Source organism: Thermobia domestica, chromosome 16 (genome assembly GCF_964235325.1).
Source record: "Thermobia domestica chromosome 16, izTheDome1.hap1.1, whole genome shotgun sequence".
NCBI lineage: Eukaryota > Metazoa > Arthropoda > Insecta > Zygentoma > Lepismatidae > Thermobia > Thermobia domestica.
In genome coordinates, this window is record NC_137469.1 from 40940940 (window position 1) to 40962052 (window position 21113).

A 21113-nucleotide genomic window follows, 5' to 3' on the forward strand; every position below is an offset into this window, starting at 1 on the left:
GACACTAATATCGGTCATTTTCTATTACTTTTACATGTCCCTGTAAACGTCTCCTGAAACCCTCTGGTTCGATTAAAAAAAAAAAAGAACGCTTCATCTTGATCTGGGACCTGGACCAAGGTACCCGAGATCAAAATTTGGCAGATACATATAGGGATGCACACGAGACGAGTCGAGACAGGATTTTCCTGACAAAATCCGAGTCGAGATGCGGCTCTTCCAATAGTGAAATATACATTTTTTCGAGTCGAGATATCACTTTTACATCACATTTTCGAGACCAGACAGCCACAAAAATCTTGTCTCGTGCCCATCACTAAATACATACATACAGACAGACACATAAACACACTTTTTATTTTATTTAAATTAGAAAAAATGAAATCTTTGAGTTTACGTCAAACGGTTATGCAGGTTAGGCTAAAGGAGATGGTGATGATGAGTAATGAATGAAATTGGTGGAATGGAGAAAGTGTGAGGAAACGGGAGGACCCCGAGGAAACCCACGCACACAGTGTTTGTCCACCACAAAGTTCACTTGGCGGGGCCTGGGATTGAACCCGGGACCCCAAGTAGCAGAGGTGAATGCTCTACCACTGAGCCACCGCGACCCCTTACTGTGTTTCTTCCAGAAATGATTTTAGGGGGCACTGCCCTCCCAGAGCTCTGAGAGTACCTTCGGAAGAGACCAAAATAATACGTGTAAAATATAATGATAAATAGAAAAATATCAACAGTGTCCCCCGGAATACGAAATGTGCCCCCCGGGAACAAAGTTTCTGAAAGAAACACTGATGTCAAACACAACAGATAGAACCAACGGGGCCGACTTTCCAAAATGTATGTGGGTGCATATCAATGGCGGGGCGTGTTATATGTTTTCTGTGAAGTCTCGATATTGTTTTTTTTTTTTTTTTGATTGATTTCTTTTCAGTTAAAATCTTTTATGAACACTGTCATAAAGGGCTGTGCTCTGATAAAGTAAAATATACCGTTAATATAAGGATAAGTTGGGGCAATCCTAGCTCAGTCGGTAACACGGCTGGCTTAAACGTAAAGAAACAGGTTTAAACCCGTGTTGAAGTTTAAGTACTCTACTGTAATGCATATTCCCAACATATACAATCATGATATTTAGTGTATATCTTCAACAACTTACATGATAAAGAATGTGTGCAGGAAGCAGTGATATTATTAACAAGTTACTAAAAGAAAATACTACATTCATACAAATTAACATGAAAAAGTCATCATAAAAGAAAATAATTTTAATGTTATTGGAGAAAGAACTTGCAAGGATTTTTTTTGTGGACATAAAGTATAGTGACTAACTTAATGTGTTCCTTGGTTGCCTTTGCACAAACAAACTTGAAACGAACAATTATGCTTTAGAGGTTAGAAATTTTCACTTCCATCTCGTTGTTTTAATTGTTTATTTTTTGATAGTGGCAAGTGAGAAATATTTATTTCATTATGTTTCTATAAACCTAAAAATCTTGCCTGCAGCGCTCTGACAAGATTATTTGTGTGAGTGGTGGAGCCAGAGAGCACCCACGTAGTCGGCGCGCATGGACAAAACAATTCCTAGCATTTCTTACACAGTACATGGTTGTTTGGCGTAGAACGTTGCTACTATACTAGCTAGTTCCAGCTAGTTAAGCCTTTTATTAACAGCCGGAGGCAGCATTCTGTTATATCGTTGTAGTGAGTCGCGTGTTAAAATACTCCTAGTACCAGCGTTTTCATTCTTCTATTAACCTTGAAGAACAAAACAAATGCCTTTCAAGGAATACAAGTTCCCTTTAATTCATGATGTTGATATAGAAATCACCTTCCAACCTATGCCGAGCATAAATGCTGGAAGTCTTCCTAAGACGAGTGGAACTAGCGAGCCATTTATCAAACGGCTAGACTCGAAACTCGCCGTCAGAAACAGTGACTCGTCTCGGAACTCGATTCGAGAAAATTACCTTTGATTTGACTCGAAACCCGGGTGGCGCGGTGGCTCAGTGGTAGAGCGTTCACCTCCGGTGCTTGGGGTCCCTGGTTGGATCCTAGCTCGCGCCGTGTGGACTTTGTGGTGGACAAACACCGTGCTCGTGGGTTTTCTCGGGGTTCTCCCGTTTCCTCCCACTTTCTTCATTCCACCATTTCACACATTTCTCATTATCACCGTCTCCTTTAACCTAACTGGCATAATCGCGGGACGTTAAACTTAAAGATTTCATTTTTTCTACTCGAAACCCGACTTGAATTTGAGTCGAGTTTTAGCTCGACTCGTGCCCATCCCAAGGCATTAGAAAAAATGGCAGTATATTATTATTCTGCTAAACTAATTATATAATAATAGCAATGTTGTTATGTAAAATTAAAAATACAGAATATAGAGAAGCGTAGGATATGCAAACTGATCTGAAAGAACTCCAATATTACATACCATCAACAAACTATTTTCTAGTAGTACAGTAGGCCTGCTTATCAGAACACCGTTTATTCATATTAACCCCTTACTGTATATCGTTAATTATGGTACCCTTGTTTTCAGGGTGGGAATTACCGGAGGAATGAGGGGATTTTCCCTCTCAATCACATTTTGTTCTAATGTCAATCTAATTTCCCCACTATTTTCACCGTTGCTTAATTTAACTATAATATTATGACTACAGTTGTTACTTGCAACGGTATCCTCATACCCTTCAGTTCGTCGTCGTTCGTGAATATTGAATGTACTAATCATAGGTGTCCAAACTCGCGATCCCGACGCTCGTGAGCTGGGCATTCACGCTCAAGCGGGCTCGGGCTCAATAATTGAGCGCGAGCCCGAGTGAGCCCGAGCTCCAATGAAATAAGTAAGCGCGAGCCCGAGTGAGCGCGAGCCCACTTGAGATTAGTGAGCGCGAACCCAATCGAGAGAAGTGAGTGCGAGCCCGAGTGAGCGCGAGCCCAGTTCAGAGAAGTGATCGCGAGCCCGAGTGATCGTGAGCCCAGTTGGGAGAAGCGATCGCGAGCTCAAGTGAGCGCGAGCCCAGTTGAGGGAAGTGATCGCGAGCCCGAGTGAGTGCAAGCTCACTTGAGAGAAGTGAACGTGAGCCCGAGCGAGCGCGAGTTAAATTGAGTGCGAGCCCGCGCTCACTTCACACTCACGTGGACTCATTTGCTTTAGAGTCAGAAAAAAAAATAGGAAACTTATTCCATGTGCAGAATTGTAAAGGAAGAATGAAACAACTTTACAAAAAGAAAAAAGCACATTTTTGAGGTCTGAGCTGTCATTATATTGTTCAGAGGACTTCAAACACCTTTCGATAGAGAACCGACTTTTTCATGTTTTTTATGAGAGGATGGTATTTGTTTGAGGCAGGTATTTGTTTTTGTTGTTTTAGTAACAACTTCTATGACCCAAGTTTTTTTTTGTGAGATCATAGAGTAAGGAAACTACTTGACCTTGAGAAGTAGGAAATTTATTTACTAGCAACTAATGAGGCTGTGCGTTCATAGAAAAGTCGAGGGAAATAATTATGTATTATTTAATTGTAGCTTTTTTAAATCCCAATAAACAAGAGTAGCTCTTAAGAATGTTGATAACTTGCACCATAATGGTTATTCAGCCCATTAATTTATATGAGGAAACATTGTTTTATTTTTTTGAAATAAAAGAGTTTTAGCCTGCTAATTTTACTGACTACTTCTTCTTGGGATCTTTAAATGTATTATATGCGAAATTTAACTACTGTATTATGTAATTTTAATATATACCGGTATAAATAAAAACTAAAACAACATTACATTGAATATTTTTAAAGCAAGGAACTCTTAAATATGACAGAAGAAGAAATTAGTAAAATTGAATGATTAATATCTCGTCTATTTAAAAGAAAAATACTTCCTCATATAAGTCAATGGGCTATTAAAAAAGAAAGATAGCAATTTAACATCCAAAAAAATAAGACACACAGACACACACAACACACACATACACACAAACACACACACACACACACACACACACACACACACACACACACATACACACCTCCTTTCATTAAGGTCTTTTTTCGAAAGCTACCATGAGACGTTGGCGTGTCGTTTGTTACAACTAGAGTTAAAAGTGAGGGAAAACACGGGGGACATCATCTCCCGCTTCCAAAAATATCTATGGCTTCCCTCCACTTCCTAAAAAATATAGTGGGCAAAGATAGGCACAAGGGACGGCATGACGTCATGCGTTCCCCAACCTTTCCAGATCCATTTTTACCCCTGGTTATAACTCGATTTTGATGTTGTTTGACACAATATTTTCATTGCGGATTTATCAAATCTTATTACCGTGAAGATTAACACATACCTGACGAAAGAGCTAAGGGTTGCCAGCAGCACATATGCTGCTAAGATGGCACTGGATAGTAGATTACACTCTAGCGCGGGACCCGACTGGGAGCAATCGGTCCAATCCGCTGAAGTTCGGCCCTGATTATTGTATACGACAATTAATATAGTAGGAAAGTTTTCTTCTTATAGTTTGAAGCAACAAAAAGTCTTTTAATTTTTATCCGTGTTACTTCTCTTACAAGCTCCCTCCGATTAAAAGTACATTTTAAAAATTAGAAAATATTTTTTCTACATTTCCTTCTCTATATAGATATATAAAAGTTATTCCTCTGGAGGTATACACTACCAGAACTTCTCAAAAATCGCTAATTTTTAATGCTTTTATTAGCACGTCCCTGTAGGATAGGCCGGAACTCCTGCAAGTATTACTGGAGCCTATGAGACCATTTATATTGCAATACCCTCTCAAGTACTATTATTTTGTTGTGTTACATTCAAACCGATATAAAGGGGTCAAAGAAAGCTCCCTTTTCCCTTTGGTTTGCTTTTAGCTTCCACAGAGGTAGCTGTTTTATTATAAAATGGTTTTAACCAACACTTATAGTCACTTATATCAGATCCTGTTACTTCCTTTAACAAACGTTTAGCAGACCTTCGGGAAACGTTTAGCTCTTGTTATTATAAGGTCTGGAATTTCACGAATGTTGAATACCTGTAATGTCTCCTTAAATTTCTACTTCTAATTTTACTTCTAAAGCTGTCTTCTCACAAAAGTATAAATAAATAAAAATCAAAATCTAAGAATCTGTGTGTGAGATAAAAACAAGAGATATCTATGCGTAATGTGGGTGTCGGATATAAGCTCACCGGACATAAGCTCACGACAGTCTTATATTATAGGGACGGACAAAAGCTCACCGATAGCAAACATAAGGTCCCTTGAGGGACTTGTAATAAAATTCACCGAATATTGAAATTCAGGTGTTAGTTACTTCCTAAGCAGAAAATGGAGCTACTATCTTATATGACTTACCCATCAGGTATAAAAAAAAAGTAATAAGGACGTTGCGGAGTTGCGTTGTATTAAACTTGGGCAGACCTTGAGGAACTTGTAATAAAATGCCCTGGCTATTAAAATCTAGCTTTTGACTACAATTACAAATAGACCAAATAACTCGGTAGAAAGCAGAGCTACTAATGTCATATAGCAGTTATCAGATATCAGAATAAAAGAGGGATGTTGCTAGTTTAATGTGTGAAGCATAGGCGACAGTAAGTCTAATTTTGGCCCTGGAAATTTTCGAACCAAATTTTTCTTATAAGCCTGACAGTTCATCAACTGCATTAAAATAATTTCATGATTCGGTATGAATACTTACATAATAGAATTTGCTTGCTAACAGGACTGTTTTTGTTAAACGAAATCATCATACTCAGATATATTAGGCCTTGCTTCTTAGTGCTGCAATCGTGCTTGCAGACGAACTCTCAAAGAAATCTTTTTCTTATTTACTAACACTAAGCTTTTTTTTGGTTCATAAGTTGTTTTGATCTTAGTAAATAAGAAAGAGATTCATTTGATGAGTATTGGTCTGCAAGTGTGATGACAGCCTTAAGACTTGGCCTCTGCAACACACTTAATATTTTATTCTGATGTCTGATAACTCCTATATGACGTTAGTCATATATCCTATTTTCTATTGAGAAACTAGGACTACTAGTAGTCAACGCCCAGATTTAAATATCAGGAGCATTTTATTTCAAGTTCCTTAAAGTCCGCCCACGTTTAATACATTAAACCCTGCAACATCCTTATTATTTTATTTTTGTATCTGACAACTCATATATAGCATTAATAGCTCTATTTTCTACTGAATTGGGACTACTGCTAGTCAAAGTCTAGATTTTAATACCTCTTTAATACCTATCATACGTTTTTCTAAAGCAAAATGAAATATATCTTAGATACTTTCAGCCATAGCGAAAAAAAAGGAGATACCCTTTCCCCAAAATCGTTTTCCGATATTTCTGTGCTGCAAAATTTCTTGAAGCAGCTGTTTTAACGAAGTTTAGTATTAACGTGTCAGGTATTTCTATGAGATAAGAAAAAATCTTATTTTGTAACTAAATGATGGCTCTATTCACGTAGATTCTGCAAACAGAAACAATGATTAATCGATATAAAAGTGACTCACATTATTTTAACTAAAATCGATTTAGATAATAGTTTGGGCTGCCGCAAAAATAGGAAAAGTAGAAATAGGAAAAGAAAATAGAAAAGTAGAATAGGAATAGTAGTAGTAGATTAATTGTAACAACTCCATCAGGGGTTGAAATTGGAGGGGGCATATGCCATTAATCAGCCCATTAAGGTGTACAAGCTCGCGAGCATGGCTCTTGCGCTCAACTGGGCTCGGGCTCTATAATTGAGCCCGAGCCTCAATGAAACAAATCAGAGCGAGCCCGACTCAGAGAAGTGAGCTCGAGCTCCAATGAAATACGTGAGCGCAAGCCCAATTGAGGGAACTGAGCCCGAGCCCGAATGAGCGCGAGCCCAATTGAGAGAAATGAGCCAGGGCGCGAACGCAGTCGAGAGAAGAGCGTGAGCCCAAGTGAGCGAGAGCCCAGTTGAGACAAGTGAGCGTGAGTCCGAGTGAGTGCGAGCTCAGTTGAGAGAACTAAGCGCGAGCGCGAGTGAGCGCAAGCCCGGGTGAGTGCAAGCCTAGTGGAGAGAAGTGAAAGCGAGCCCAAGTGAGTGCGAGCGCGAGTGAGCGCGAGCCCAGTTGGGAGAAGTGATGCGAGTCTAGTTGAGACAAGTGAGCGCGAGCCCGGGTGAGTGCATGCCCAGTCCAGAGAGATGAGCGCGAGCCCGGGTGATCGCGAGCCGAGTTGGGAGAAGTGATAGCGAGCGCTAATGATCGCGAGTCCAGTTGAGACTAGCGAGCGCGAGCCCGAGTGAGTGCGAGCTCAGTTGAGAGAAGTGAGCGCGAGCGCGAGCCCAGTTGAGACAGGTGAGCGCGAGCCCGAGCGAGCCCAGTAGAAAATGGCCACCTCTGGTACTAATTGCGCTTAACAATGTAGAATATGGATCTATAAATGCTCTTAGAGGTTGGCCAAGAAGTAAACAAATAGCTTCTTCCACCATACTCGGGCATGTCATATCCATCCTCTACATTTGTATCGATTACCATCTTGTTTTAATTTTTGTTATAGTTCATTTTAGTTTGCAAGTTTGCATAATATTTGTAATATCCAATAAATATAACAAGTGGATTTAATAGAACATAAGTGGACTATTATTGCGGAACATAAGTGGACTACAGTTTATGGAAATGAACCTTTGACACTGTACTCAAAATCTGAGTTCGGTCTATATATTCTCTCGTGGCTATATGTTAATGTATATGCTTACGATGCGTCCGTAGTGAGCAGACAAGTTAGTGAAAGTGAATAAGAGCATAAGATTTGTTTTAGCATTTGCTAATACGACTGATTCTCCGTGTCATTCATTGTTTGTCCCCATCATCTCTCCGGTAATTCCCACCCTGAAAACAAGGGTACCATAATTAACGATATACAGTAAGGGGTTAATATGAATAAACGGTGTTCTGATGAGCAGGCCTACTGAACTACTAGAAAATAGTTTGTTGATGGTGTGTAATATTGGAGTTCTTTCAGATCAGTTTGCATATTCTACGCTTCTCTATATTCTGTATTTTTAATTTTACATAACATTGTTATTATTATATAATAAGTTTAGCAGAATGATAATAAGCTGCATTTTTCTAATGCCTTTTGATGGGCACGAGTCGAGCTAAAACTCAACTCGAATTCAAGTCGAGTTTCGATCCGAATCAAAGGTAATTTTCTCGAATCGAGTTCCGAGACGAGTCACTGTTTTTGACGTCGAATTTCAAGTCGAGCCGTTTCATAAATGGCTCGCTCGTTCCGCTCGTTTTAGAAAGACTTCCAACATTTATGCTCAGCATAGGTTGGAAGGTGATTTCTATATCAACTTCATGAAATTAAAGGGAACTTGTATTCCTTGAAAGGCATTTGTTTTGTTCTTCAAGGTCAACAGAAGAATGAAAACGCTGGTACTAGGAGTATTTTAACACGCGACTCACTACAACGATATAACAGAATGCTGCCTCCGGCTGTTAATAAAAGGCTTAACTAGCTGGAACTAGCTAGTATAGTAGCAACGTTCTACGCCAAACAACCATGTACTGTGTAAGAAATGCTAGGAATTGTTTTGTCCATGCGCGCCGACTACGTGGGTGCTCTCTGGCTCCACCACTCACACAAATAATCTTGTCAGAGCGCTGCAGGCAAGATTTTTAGGTTTATAGAAACATAATGAAATAAATATTTCTCACTTGCCACTATCAAAAAATAAACAATTAAAACAACGAGATGGAAGTGAAAATTTCTAACCTCTAAAGCATAATTGTTCGTTTCAAGTTTGTTTGTGCAAAGGCAACCAAGGAACACATTAAGTTAGTCACTATACTTTATGTCCACAAAAAAAATCCTTGCAAGTTCTTTCTCCAATAACATTAAAATTATTTTCTTTTATGATGACTTTTTCATGTTAATTTGTATGAATGTAGTATTTTCTTTTAGTAACTTGTTAATAATATCACTGCTTCCTGCACACATTCTTTATCATGTAAGTTGTTGAAGATATACACTAAATATCATGATTGTATATGTTGGGAATATGCATTACAGTAGAGTACTTAAACTTCAACACGGGTTTAAACCTGTTTCTTTACGTTTAAGCCAGCCGTGTTACCGACTGAGCTAGGATTGCCCCAACTTATCCTTATATTAACGGTATATTTTACTTTATCAGAGCACAGCCCTTTATGACAGTGTTCATAAAAGATTTTAACTGAAAAGAAATCAATTAAAAAAGAAAAAAAAAACAATATCGAGACTCCACAGAAAACATATAACACGCCCCGCCATTGATATGCACCCACATACATTTTGGAAAGTCGGCCCCGTTGGTTCTATCTGTTGTGTTTGACATCAGTGTTTCTTTCAGAAACTTTGTTCCCGGGGGGCACATTTCGTATTCCGGGGGACACTGTTGATATTATTCTATTTATTATTATATTTTACACGTATTATTTTGGTCTTTTCCGGGGGTACTCTCAGAGCTCCGGGCGGGCAGTGCCCTCTAAAAACATTTCTGGAAGAAACACAGTTTGAAATACACCTGATCTAATATAAATAAGGGGTCTTTGTGGCTCAGTGGTAGAGCGTTCACCTCTGGTACTTGGGGTCCCGGGTTTTATCCCAGCCCCCCCCACAAGTGAACCTTGTGGTGGACAAACACTGTGTGCGTGGGTTTCCTCGGGGTCCTCCCGTTTCCTCACACTTTCTCCATTCCACCAATTTCATTCATTACTCATCATCACCGTCTCCTTTAGCCTAACGTGCATAACCGTTTGACGTAAACTCAAAGATTTCATTTTTTCTAATTTAAATAAAATAAAAAGTGTGTTTATGTGTCTGTCTGTATGTATGTATCTAGGAATGCTCACGAGACAAGATTTGTGGCTGTCTGGTCTCGAAAATGTGCTGTAACAGTGATGTCTCGACTCGAAAAATATATATTTCACTATTGGAAGAGCCGTGTCTCGACTCGAATTTTGTCAGAAAAATCCTGTCTCGACTCGTCTCGTGTGCATCCCTATATGTATCTGTGTGCTGCCTGGAGACCAGACGAGAGGACCGAGAGTTACCAAATTTTGATCTCGGGTACCTTGGTCCAGGTCCCAGATCAAGATGAACCGTTCTTTTTTTTTTAAACGAACCAGAGGGTTTCAGGAGACGTTTACAGGGACATGTAAAAGTAATAGAGAATGACCGATATTAGTGTCGAATTCATAGTTTTGGCGGTCTCTGTGATAAATGGTGAAACTCCGATTGCATTAATTTCCAAGTTCACCCCATTTGGTTGCGGGTCGGGGTACCGGAGAGTATATCCTAACATGTAAAAATAATCCAAAATGACCGATATACATGTCAAATCCATAGTTTTCGCACTCGCAGAAATCAACGGTGATACTACTACAGGCGTTGACTTCCAAATACAGCCACCATGCGAATAATGGGTTTTTCAGATAGTTATTAATAAATGCAAGAAATAAATTATTAATAATAAATGGGAATAGTTAGGGATACATTTTGAAAGAAAGAAAAAATGAAATCTTTGAGTTTTACGTCCCACGCTTATGCCGGTTAGGCTAAAGGAGACGGTGATTATGAAAAATGAATGAAATGGTGGAATGAAGAAAGTGGGAGGATACGGGAGAGCCCAGAGAAAACCCACCAACACGGTGTTTGTCCACCACAAAGTCCACACGGCGAGAGCTGGGATCGAACCAGAAACACCAAGCACCGGAGGTAAACGCTCTATCACGTAGCCACGCGCCCCTTCAAGGAAAGAAACGAAAGTGTAAACATACATAACCATATCTGACTTTGCATAATCTATCCTAAACAACGATCACTAATCTAACAAGAAGAAAGTAGACTTTGGTAAATTAATTTCGGTGTCATTTTTCGCGAGGTAGTATTGCACATTTAAAATATCAATATTTAGGGATGCTCACGAGTCGACATGTGTCGAATCTCGACTGGAATTCGAGTCGAGACACACTTTGTAAAATTCAAGACGTGTCGAGACAAACGTATTTCTCGACTCGAATGTCTCGAAAATCTTTTTATAATTTTTAATATTATTTTGAAGAAAGTATTCACTCAGAAACAGCCTTGAAACCAATTCCAGTATTTATTACTTTAGAAAAATACAGAACGGATTTGAAATAATAAACGGTCTCATTTGAAATAATAAACGCTGGTATACTTTCGAAGGCAATAATTTATTCCGAGTTAATAAAATGTTAAACAATTTCAAAAACTGTGTTTGCATTTTCGAGACATGAGACGAGACGGGGCATTTCAAGAGACGTCTCGTCTCGTCTCGGAATCCTACCCTCCGAACCAGGATATGATCAAGGTAGGGGCTAAAGCATAGTTTCCAACTTTATCCAGTGTAAAAAAGTAGGATCGAAACCCATTTTATCCCGTGTATACTAGAGGGTCAAAGGAATTTCGATAATTATTTCATAACTTCACACACGGCACGATCAAGCACTGAATCTATTGAAATCTTACTACGTAATAATTATCGAGTGTCTGCATTTTTCTATCTATTAAAACTCATAGTATATTCTATCATAATATAAATTGTCACTCATGTACTGTATGCTAATGTAACTCATGATAAAAGTGTTTCTTTTTAAAACAAAATGAAACGGTTGAGTTGGACTCTGGCAAGTAGAAGACATGTAATTTATTACATCGCCTCGCAACCTACTTGGCCACACACTTAGGTTACACTCTTCACCTTTTTCCCATGCTATCTAAAGCATCGACTAATCTTAAATTTGCATTGCCAATTCGGGTTTTCTAACAATTATTATGTTGCAACTCAATTTGGATACAAAATCCTGACTTAATTAGAATTTAAGAACTTTACAGTGTGCATTAAAATGATGACAGAAATATAGTGAAATCTCAGTTTCAAATTTTATGTCTACCTTGAATCCAACTGTGCCGTCATTTCCTTCAATGTTGAAAGGAGCCGAAACTTACAATAGATCTCAATTTTTCTCTTGTATAATCTTTAATTCCCACTATTTGTTCATAAAATTTAAAAGAAAAAAATCAAATGAAATCTTTAATTTATACACCCCACGTTTATGCCGTTAGGTTAAAGGAGACGGTGATGATGAGAGATGAGTTAAATGGTGGGATGAAAAATGTGGGAGGAAACGGGAGAACTCCGACAAAACACACAAGCACGGTTTTTGTCCACCACAAATTCTACACAGCGCGAGCTGGGATTGAACATGGAACCCCAAGCACCGGAGGTGAACGCTCTACCACTGAGCCACCGCGCCTCCAAAATTTTAAAGAAATATTAGTACTAACAAGTAACACTTTCGATGTGTAACACTTCGATTTTGATAAAATTTGGCAGGTAGATATTACACATGAAATAAACGAACACGTGTCTCGTATTTTCTGCAGAAAACCAGTTTTAAGGGGCAAAAGCCCCCACGCAAAATTTTGAAAGTTGACGCCCGAAAGGCAAATAAATTGAACAGAAGTAAACGAAATTTTACACACATATTGCAGACAAAATTAGGGAATGCCTGCTTCGTATTTTGCTTAAAAAAGAACGGTTACGTGGGGCATGGAACCCTCCAAAACTTTCATCACGAAATATTGAAAATGCTAGTAACAGTATGTAAAATGTGTATAAGGGATATGAAGAATTTGAAGGAAACTTTGTGTAAAAACAGTACGCAAAAAATAAAGGAATACGGGTTTTTATATTCTGCGAAAAAAACGGTTTTAGGGGGTAAAAGCCCCCACCCAAATTGTTTTCAAATTAAGGCCCGAAAAGCCAGAGGAAGATAACCGAAGTCAATGAAATTATGCTCAGATATTGTAGACATAAAATGAGGAAATACGGGTTCTTGATTTTCTTGAAAAAAAAAATGAAAACCGTTTAGGTGGGACACAGACCCCTTCAAATCTTTGATCGTGAAATATCGAAAGTGCTAATAACAGTATGTCAGAAGTGTTTGAAGGACATAAAAAATTGAAACAACACATTGTGTAGGGACAGTATGGAAAAAGTATACGAATACGGGTTTTCTATTTTCTGCGTTAAAAGTTATTAGGGGCAAAAGCTCCCACCCAAAATTTTGAGAATTGAGGTCGAATGGCCAGAGGAAGTGAACTGAAGTGAATAAAATTGTTCATTGATACTGCAGACATAAAATTAGGGAATACAGGTTTGTTAATGTCCTAAAAAAGCAGTTTAGATTATACACAAACCCCTCCAAAACTTTGATCGTAAAATATCAAAAGTCCTAATAACAGTATGTCACAAGTACTTGAAAAAAATGAAGAATTAAAATAAAACATTGTGTAGGGACAATACGCAAAAGAAACGAATATGTTTTCTTATTCTGCGGAGAAACCGTTTTAAGGGGGCAAAAGCCACACCCAAAATTTTTAAATCTGATCCCTAAAAGGCAAGCAAAACTGCACCGAATTGAACTACATTGCGCACAGATATTGTAGACTTACGACTAGATAATTGGGTTTCGTATTATCTTGGAAAAAGCGGTTGAATGAGGCACGGACCTTCTAAACCGTTGATTACTAAATATCAAAATTGCAAATAAGCATATGTCAGACGTTCTTAAAAATATTTCAAATTGCAACGAAACTTCGCATATTCCAAAACAATAAATGAAACGTGTTTCACCTTCAGTGGAAAAACATTGTTGGGGCCTAGGCCCCATCTGAAAAAAAGTAGATATTTCCGTAATAGCGCAGGAAGGAGTGGAGCGAAGCAAATGAAATTGTGTTTAGATATTATATACACCCTATGTGAAATAAGCCCTTTAGTGTTTCTCAAGTTTCCCTATCCGTTTTGCTTCAAATTTGGCAGATCAACAGCAATCTGGAAATAAATCGACACGTATTTTTGTTTATGCGAAAAACATTATAAGGGTAAAAGTGCCTCCTGAAATTTTATTAAAAACGCTATACTGTTTGGGCTTGTAGTTGATCGGAAAAATTTAAAGAAATCGGATGGAGACACGACACATGTGAAATACGAAGGGTCATAGTTTACACACCCAATATCTACATACAATTTCATTCGGTTTGGTCCATACCTCTCGCCCCTCAGAGCCTCGGTCCACTCAACAGTTTTTTTCTTTCAGGAAGAATACGAAACACATATTCCCTCATCTTACTTCTACAATACTTGTGCACATTTCATTCATTTCGGTCCATTTCTTCTTGTCTTTCTTGCGTCAACTTTCAAATTTTTGAGTGGGAGCTTTTGCCCCCTAAAACCATTTATCCACAGAAAATAAGAAAACGCGTATTCGTTTATTTTTTGCGTATTGTTCATACAAAATCTTTCGTTCAAATTCTTCATGTCCTTTACATCTGACATACTGTTACTAGGACTCTTGATATTTCATGATCAAAGGTTTGAAGGGGTCCGTGCCCCACCTAACCGTTTCTTACAGGAAAATACGGTACTCGTATTCCCTCAGTTTATATCTGCAATATCTGCAAAATTTAATATATTTTGGTTCACTTCTTCTTACCTTTCGGGAGTCAAATTTAAAAATTTTGGGGTGGGCTCTTTAGCCCCCTAAAACCGTTTTTCCGCAGAAAATAAAAGCAACGGTATTCGTTTATTTTTGGCGTATTGTCCATACACAAAGTTATCTTGCAATTCTTCATGTCCTTTACACACATCTGACATACTGTTACTAGCACTTTCGATATTTCGTGAACAAAGGTTTGGAGAGGTCGATGCCCCAAACAACCTTTTTTTCCACGAATATACTTAACCCGTATTCCCTCATTTTATGTCTACAAAATCTGTGCACAACTTCATTTACTTTGGTTCATTCTTTTTGCTTTTCGGGTGTCAAATTTCAAAATTTTTCGTGGGAGGTTTGCCGCTAAAACAAATTTTCCGCAGAAAATAAAAGACAGTATATATTTACTTTTTGCGTATTGTCCATACACAATGTTGAAATTCTTCATGTCCTTAACACATATCTGAAAAACTTTTACTAGCACTTTTGATTTTTTTTTGATCAAAGGTTTGGATGGTTCGGTGCCCCATCCAATCGTTTTCTGAAGGAAAATACGAAACCCACATAATTTTTTCACGTCTACAATGTCTGTGCAAAATTACATACACTTTGGTTCACTTTCTCTTAGCATTCAGCAACACATTTGAAAATTTTGGGGTGATTTTTTTGCAACCTAAACACCGTTTGTCCGCAGAAAAAAAAAATGTATGCGTTTATATTTGGCGTCTTGTCGATACACTATATTATGTTGCAATTCTTCATGTCCTTTACACACACACATCTGACGTGCTGTTACTAGTACTTTCGATATTTCGTGATCAAAGGAGGAGGAGGATATATGGCCACTCTTCTAAATCCGTTAAGTTGTGACAATAACAAGACAGAAAAACACGTTTAAAAGTGCAAGGTATTGAAGTTAAACAAATTGTTGCAGAGTCTCTCACAGTGGCCATATATTTTCTGATGTAGGTTGTATTGACATTTTGACCAGTTGCCCGTTTGCACAGGGTCATCATAGAGTGTTGAGATTTGTTCTATCTTCTTTTATTTAACACTAGCTTTCATACAATATGCTACTTGACCCCCGGTTCCATTTGCCAATTTTGAGTTGGACCCCGCCTGGGACCCTGCGAGTGCCCCGGGGGCAACATTTTTTTCATTCAAAAGGTGGTGGGCTCCCAACACTACTTTGATATGTATTCGCTGAGTTTCCTTACCTGACCGTTTCCGCCAAATCTGACCCGGAAGCTGACTTTGTAATGTATAGTATGGAGCTCAATTTCGAACTTTTCACGCTTATATCTCTGCAACGGTTGCGATCGAGGATGTATCACTTTTCGTGTTATGTTCTTTTGGGACATGGTATCCAACGACCATAGTCTCGACTCGAAGTCAGAGTCTCACTTGGATAGGGTCCCTCGTAAGTCCAACAGGGACGATCATCCCCAATTATAGGAGCTTTTACTAAAATTGATTTACAATTTAACTTATAGTTAAGCAAAAAGAAAAAATACACATAATATACACAAAGAATTTTACAATACAAATCATTATAATAAAAGTAAACCGTCTTGTCTATTATTCTTTGACATAGAAAAGGCATTTGATAAGGTGCATCATAGAAACTTAATTTATATTCATAAATTACAACTTCCTCGAATCTATATGTATTTGTTATACAATTTAGAAATAAGAATAGCCTATAGCCTATTATAACCTATGTTCAGATCTATGATGCTCTCACATCCATTTTTCTTCATATTGTGGTGTACCCCAGGGGTTAGTCTTATCACAATTGCTTATATCGTCTTTGCGCTTAATTATTATGTACAATTACCAGTTAATATCTATACAGTTCTCTTTGCAGATTATACTGGCGTACAAGCATGTGGTAAAATTATCAAAAATATTATTATTTTAGTATACAAGACACATTAATACATTTGTACATGGTGCTATCCTAATAAAAGAAAATCACGAACAATTCTCTGTTTTAAAAGCTACGAAAAAACCTTGTTCGAAAGATCTTTGTCAAGGCCATGTTGTTTTAGAATGCCATGCTCTATGATTTTCCGGTAGGAAATTCTAATACGTTAAAGTTCTCACTCTGCTAAAAAAAAAAAAAAAAAAAAAAAAAAAAAGGTTCAAACCTGGAGCCTTCATACTACCATTGTTTTGTACGCGTGTAAGAAATATGTATACCAAGAATCCTTGATCTTGACGGATTTTATCAGCGGCTAATTTTATTTAGCGCCATGCCTCCACAATCTGATGTGCCTATCACTTATCCCTACACATCTCTTTACGACCAAATCGATTTTCAGTAATGGTGTCATTGGATTGATTTGAAAAAGTGTAAAACATTACCTGCAGGAAGATGTCGTCTGTTCAGCTTTCGTAGTCACTTCCTTCTTTGATGCACAAATTTAGTCGTTGGTACAGTGACTGCAAGCTGTTGGAAAGTCATATCGGAAACAAAGTAAAATAAAAATGTGTTTGCATTCTAATATAACATCCTTATATTTATTTGTCAGTACTATCTAACATCCTCTATGTTTAATTTAATTATACTACAAGATTGTTTACTAATACACAATAACACACTGAGCAAGGCTAAGTGATAATATGTAAAAAAAAAAAAACACTATCACGTAACGGTTCAACACAATAACTGTGTCTTCATCAGACTTCCACTCCTTCTCTGAAGTGGACGTCTGTGAGGAGAGGAAATCTGATGAAGACACAGTTATTGTGTTGAAACTGTTACGTGATAGTGTTGTTTTTTTTCATATTACAGCTAGTGTATCGTCACTATTTATCTTAGGATCATGGTTCATACCTCATTCTCTTCAGAATAGAGCTGGCTTTCAAATGGTACAACTTGCATGCTCATACCATATACCAGAAGCGGGAAAAAAATGTCAAAGTGAAAATTTCGGAGGAAAAATTTTTTCTCGAACTTTGCCCCCCCTGGACCCCCCTGTGTGATCGTAGTCATCTAAAAAAATCTGATAAATAGTACTTGGTATACTGAATGTGTGTGCCAAATTTCAAGTTTCTATTTTGAATAGTAAGGGCGGGAGAATTTTTATCAAAAATTCCCACAATGCCCCAAATTACCATAAAACACTATGATCTCAGGGAAAGAAATTCCTGAGACACCCCTAATTACCCTAGGACTATAATCCGCCAATAATTCTCTTAAGAATAGAACTGTCTTTCAGGCGGTACCATTCACATGTCTCCATCATGTATCTAAGGCAGGAAATTCCTGAAAAAAGGGATTTTTGGGGGCAAAATTTCCCTTTTTTCAAATTTTGCCCCTCTGGACTCCCCCTGTTTTTACGCAGAAATCGAAAAAAAACTTCTGGTAAATACTACTCGGTGGACTGAATGTTTGTGCAAAATTTCAATCTTCTACGTGAAAAAATAGGCCCGCCAGAAAAAATTTCCCTACCATGCCCCACTTTTACCCTATACAGAAGTATTAATAAACACTTCTGACCAGAGTATATACACTTGTTTATTAAAAACTAAATTCCAGTGTAACAGTTTCAACAACGTAACGTTGTCTTCATCAGACACTAACTGAAAGAGATATCTTAGAGCGCAGTTATATATACTAAAAGTGAAAGTCCTTTTGTGCATGGGAAGCCACCTGGGTCGGACTTCCCCGGGCGTCATCTTCCAGCCACCTGCCCTGACTTAATTACCCTCCCACCTGTGTTTATCTTTTCCAGACACACCTGTTGTTTATCCTGACCAATTGCCTTAAAAACATTTTCTCTTAATCTACCTCCGATGCCTATTAGAAATAAATAACAGACTATACTACATACAACTGACTATAAATACAGCAATACAAATATATATATATATATAGACATAAAAATAAACTATAAAATATAACAATATATAAAACTCTATATAACTATATACAATATTAAACTATAACAATATATATACTATTAAATATATGACTATAAATTACATATAAATATGTTCAATCTTGTTTTTTCCCTTCAATTTGTTCTAATAATTTATCCCATAGATCATGTATTAACAGTCCACTTGTCCAGTTCATTAATTTGTCACTTTTCTCTTTCTTTATTCTTCGTGCTTCCTTCCATTTTCTTATCATTGGCCTATTCTCCCTTTCTATCCCCTTTACACCTTCCCAATCTATATCATGTCCCGTTTCTTTAACATGTTTATATATGGCATTGTTTTCTCTCATAAGTCTCACATCATCCCTATGTTGTTTAATTCTCTCCCTAAGTTTTTTCCCTGTTTCCCCTATGTATATCATATCACAATCCTTACACGTCACTTTATACACTACACCTTCATCTTTTTCACATATTTCCTTCGTTCTATTTTTCGCTTTCTTGATCATTTCCAAAATTCTTCTTCCTCCTTTTCTGTAGGTCTTCACACCACCTCTTCTAAGTAAGTTCTTTAGTACTTCTGTCTTCTCCCCGATGCTCTCTATCCCGTGCCATTTGTTCTCCTCCTCTTCCTTTCTCTCCTTTCTCCTTCCTTTCCTTCTTTCCTCTTCAATTCTGTTCTTCCTTAACTTCTGTCTGTTGTACCCGTTCTGCTCTAGTAAACTGTGGAACTTCTCTATGTCCTCCTTCTTTTTCTCCTCTTCAGTATCTATTTCTTCTATTCTTCTCTCCATATTCCTTATGAAGTTTCTTTTGGTGCTGTAATCCACATCACTTCTTTCGTGGCAATAAACTCCTGCTGCACATTCTTTCCTATACCATCTTGTTGTAAATCGTCCATCTTTTCTCTCTATAGTCATGTCCAGGAAGTTTATAATGTTGTTGTTCTCCACTTCCATTTCCAGTCTTATCCCTTTTTCTTCATCTTCAACCTTCTTTACGAATTTTTCCAGTTGTCTCTTTGTTCCTCTCCATACTCCCAAACAGTCATCCACGTATCTGCAAAACAATATTAGGTTGTTTCCACCTTCTTCTATCACTTTCTGCTCCCATCTGTTCATCACCAATTCTGACAACACTGGGCTTAATCTTGAACCTATACTTAGTCCTTCCTTGATCTTGACTAGTTTGTTCCCTATCGTACAAAAACTATTGTCCCATATTACTCTCAAGGCTTTCACTATCTTCTCTTTCTTCCAGTCTCTTATTTCTCTCCCTTTCATCTCATCTTCTATGACTTTCACTATGTAATCCCTCTTTATACTCGGAAACATTGCTTTAACGTCAATACTAAACATAATTGTTTTCTCCTTCTTATTTCCTATACATTCTAACATTCTTTTCACTTCCTCCGTATTCTTTACTCGATGACTCTCTTGACCTATCCGTATCTCTTCTGCTATTTTTCTTAACTCTTCTTCCAATGGTTCTAGACAGTTTCCTCTACAGTCCAACACTGGCCTTAGCTTAATCTCTTCCTTGTGAATCTTCGGGAATCCTTTCATCTTTGGAATCCTTCCTTCTTCTTTTACCCACTTTTTAAACCCTTTTCTTCTTCCATTCTCCACCACTTCCTTGAGTACCTCATCCTTAATCTTCTTCTCTCCTATGACTTCGTATGTTTCATCACAAAGATCATCCAATTTTCTTTCATACCATTCTTTCTGCATCACTACCACTGCACCTCCTTTGTCCGCTTGCTCAATAACCACGTCTTTCCTCTTCCTCAGTCTTTTTAAGCCCTCCCTTTCTTCTTTCCTAAGGTTCCCCTTTCTAACGTAAGCATTCTGTCTCACTATCGCCACCGCTCTCCTCCTTAGTCTCTCTCTCTCTTCTTTGTCTTTCACATCCATGATAGCTTCCTCTACTGAAAACACTACTTCTTTGATATCCACTTTTTCGTCTTTCACTTTAAATTTGTGTCCCAGTTTTAAGAACTTTCTTTCTTCCTCCGTTAGATCCACATTTCCTATAACTACCACTCTGTTCTCTTCACCAATTGTCTTATTCTCTTTTTCCCATCCTAATATTTCTCCTTTCCTCCGTAATCTTAGTCTCTCCTTTTCCCTAAAACTATTTTCCCATTCTTCCAAATTCTTTACTACACTCTCTCTTGCAAACACTGATAGCCTATCCACTATCTCGGACCACATTCTCTTGGTCACTTTGTCACTCTCTTTATTTTCTTTGGTCCTTTTTCTTATCACGTCCCACACCAACTCTTTTTCTAACTTTTTAACTAGTTTCTTGTATTTCACTGAATCACAATGCACACCTTTCTTGTTCACTCTCAATCCTTCCTCCTCTCAATCCTCCACTCACAGAAGTATATTTGGATAAAAATTCACTGAGACGGCCCTAATTACCCTAAAATAATAATTCGCCCGTCGTTCTCTTCAGAATGGAACTGCCTTTCAGACGGTATGACTCACGTGGTCCTATCATGTATGTAAGGCGGGAAAATGACGAAAAACGGGATTTTTGGGGTAAAAAATCCCTTTTTTTTTACCACTTTGCTCCTCTGGTTCCCCCCTGTTTTAGCACTGACATCGGAACAAAAAATCTGGTAAGTACTACTCGGTGGACTGAATGTTTGTGCAAAATTTCAATCTTCTAC

At 37.9% G+C, this 21113-nt stretch overlaps 1 protein-coding gene across 1 annotated transcript; it reads right to left on the reverse strand.

Annotated features, from left to right (window-relative positions):
• Positions 1-16937: 16937 nt before the first annotated feature.
• LOC145672455 (uncharacterized) lies at positions 16938-20649 on the reverse strand. Its single transcript, XM_081741611.1, has 2 exons — positions 19316-20649; positions 16938-17001 (listed from the first exon to the last, which is right to left on the reverse strand). The coding sequence occupies exons 1-2, from the start codon at positions 20647-20649 to the stop codon at positions 16938-16940; spliced, it is 1398 nt and encodes a 465-aa protein (XP_081597737.1).
• Between the last annotated feature and the right edge of the window lie 464 nt (positions 20650-21113).

Coding starts and splice junctions, on each gene's coding strand:
- LOC145672455 (XM_081741611.1), bottom strand. CDS start 20,649: ATGTGGTCCGAGATAGTGGATAGGCTATCAGTGTTTGCAAGAGAGAGT. Junction 17,002..19,315: donor GGACGATTTACAACAAGATG/GTATAGGAAAGA, acceptor ACTTTCCAACAG/CTTGCAGTCACTGTACCAAC.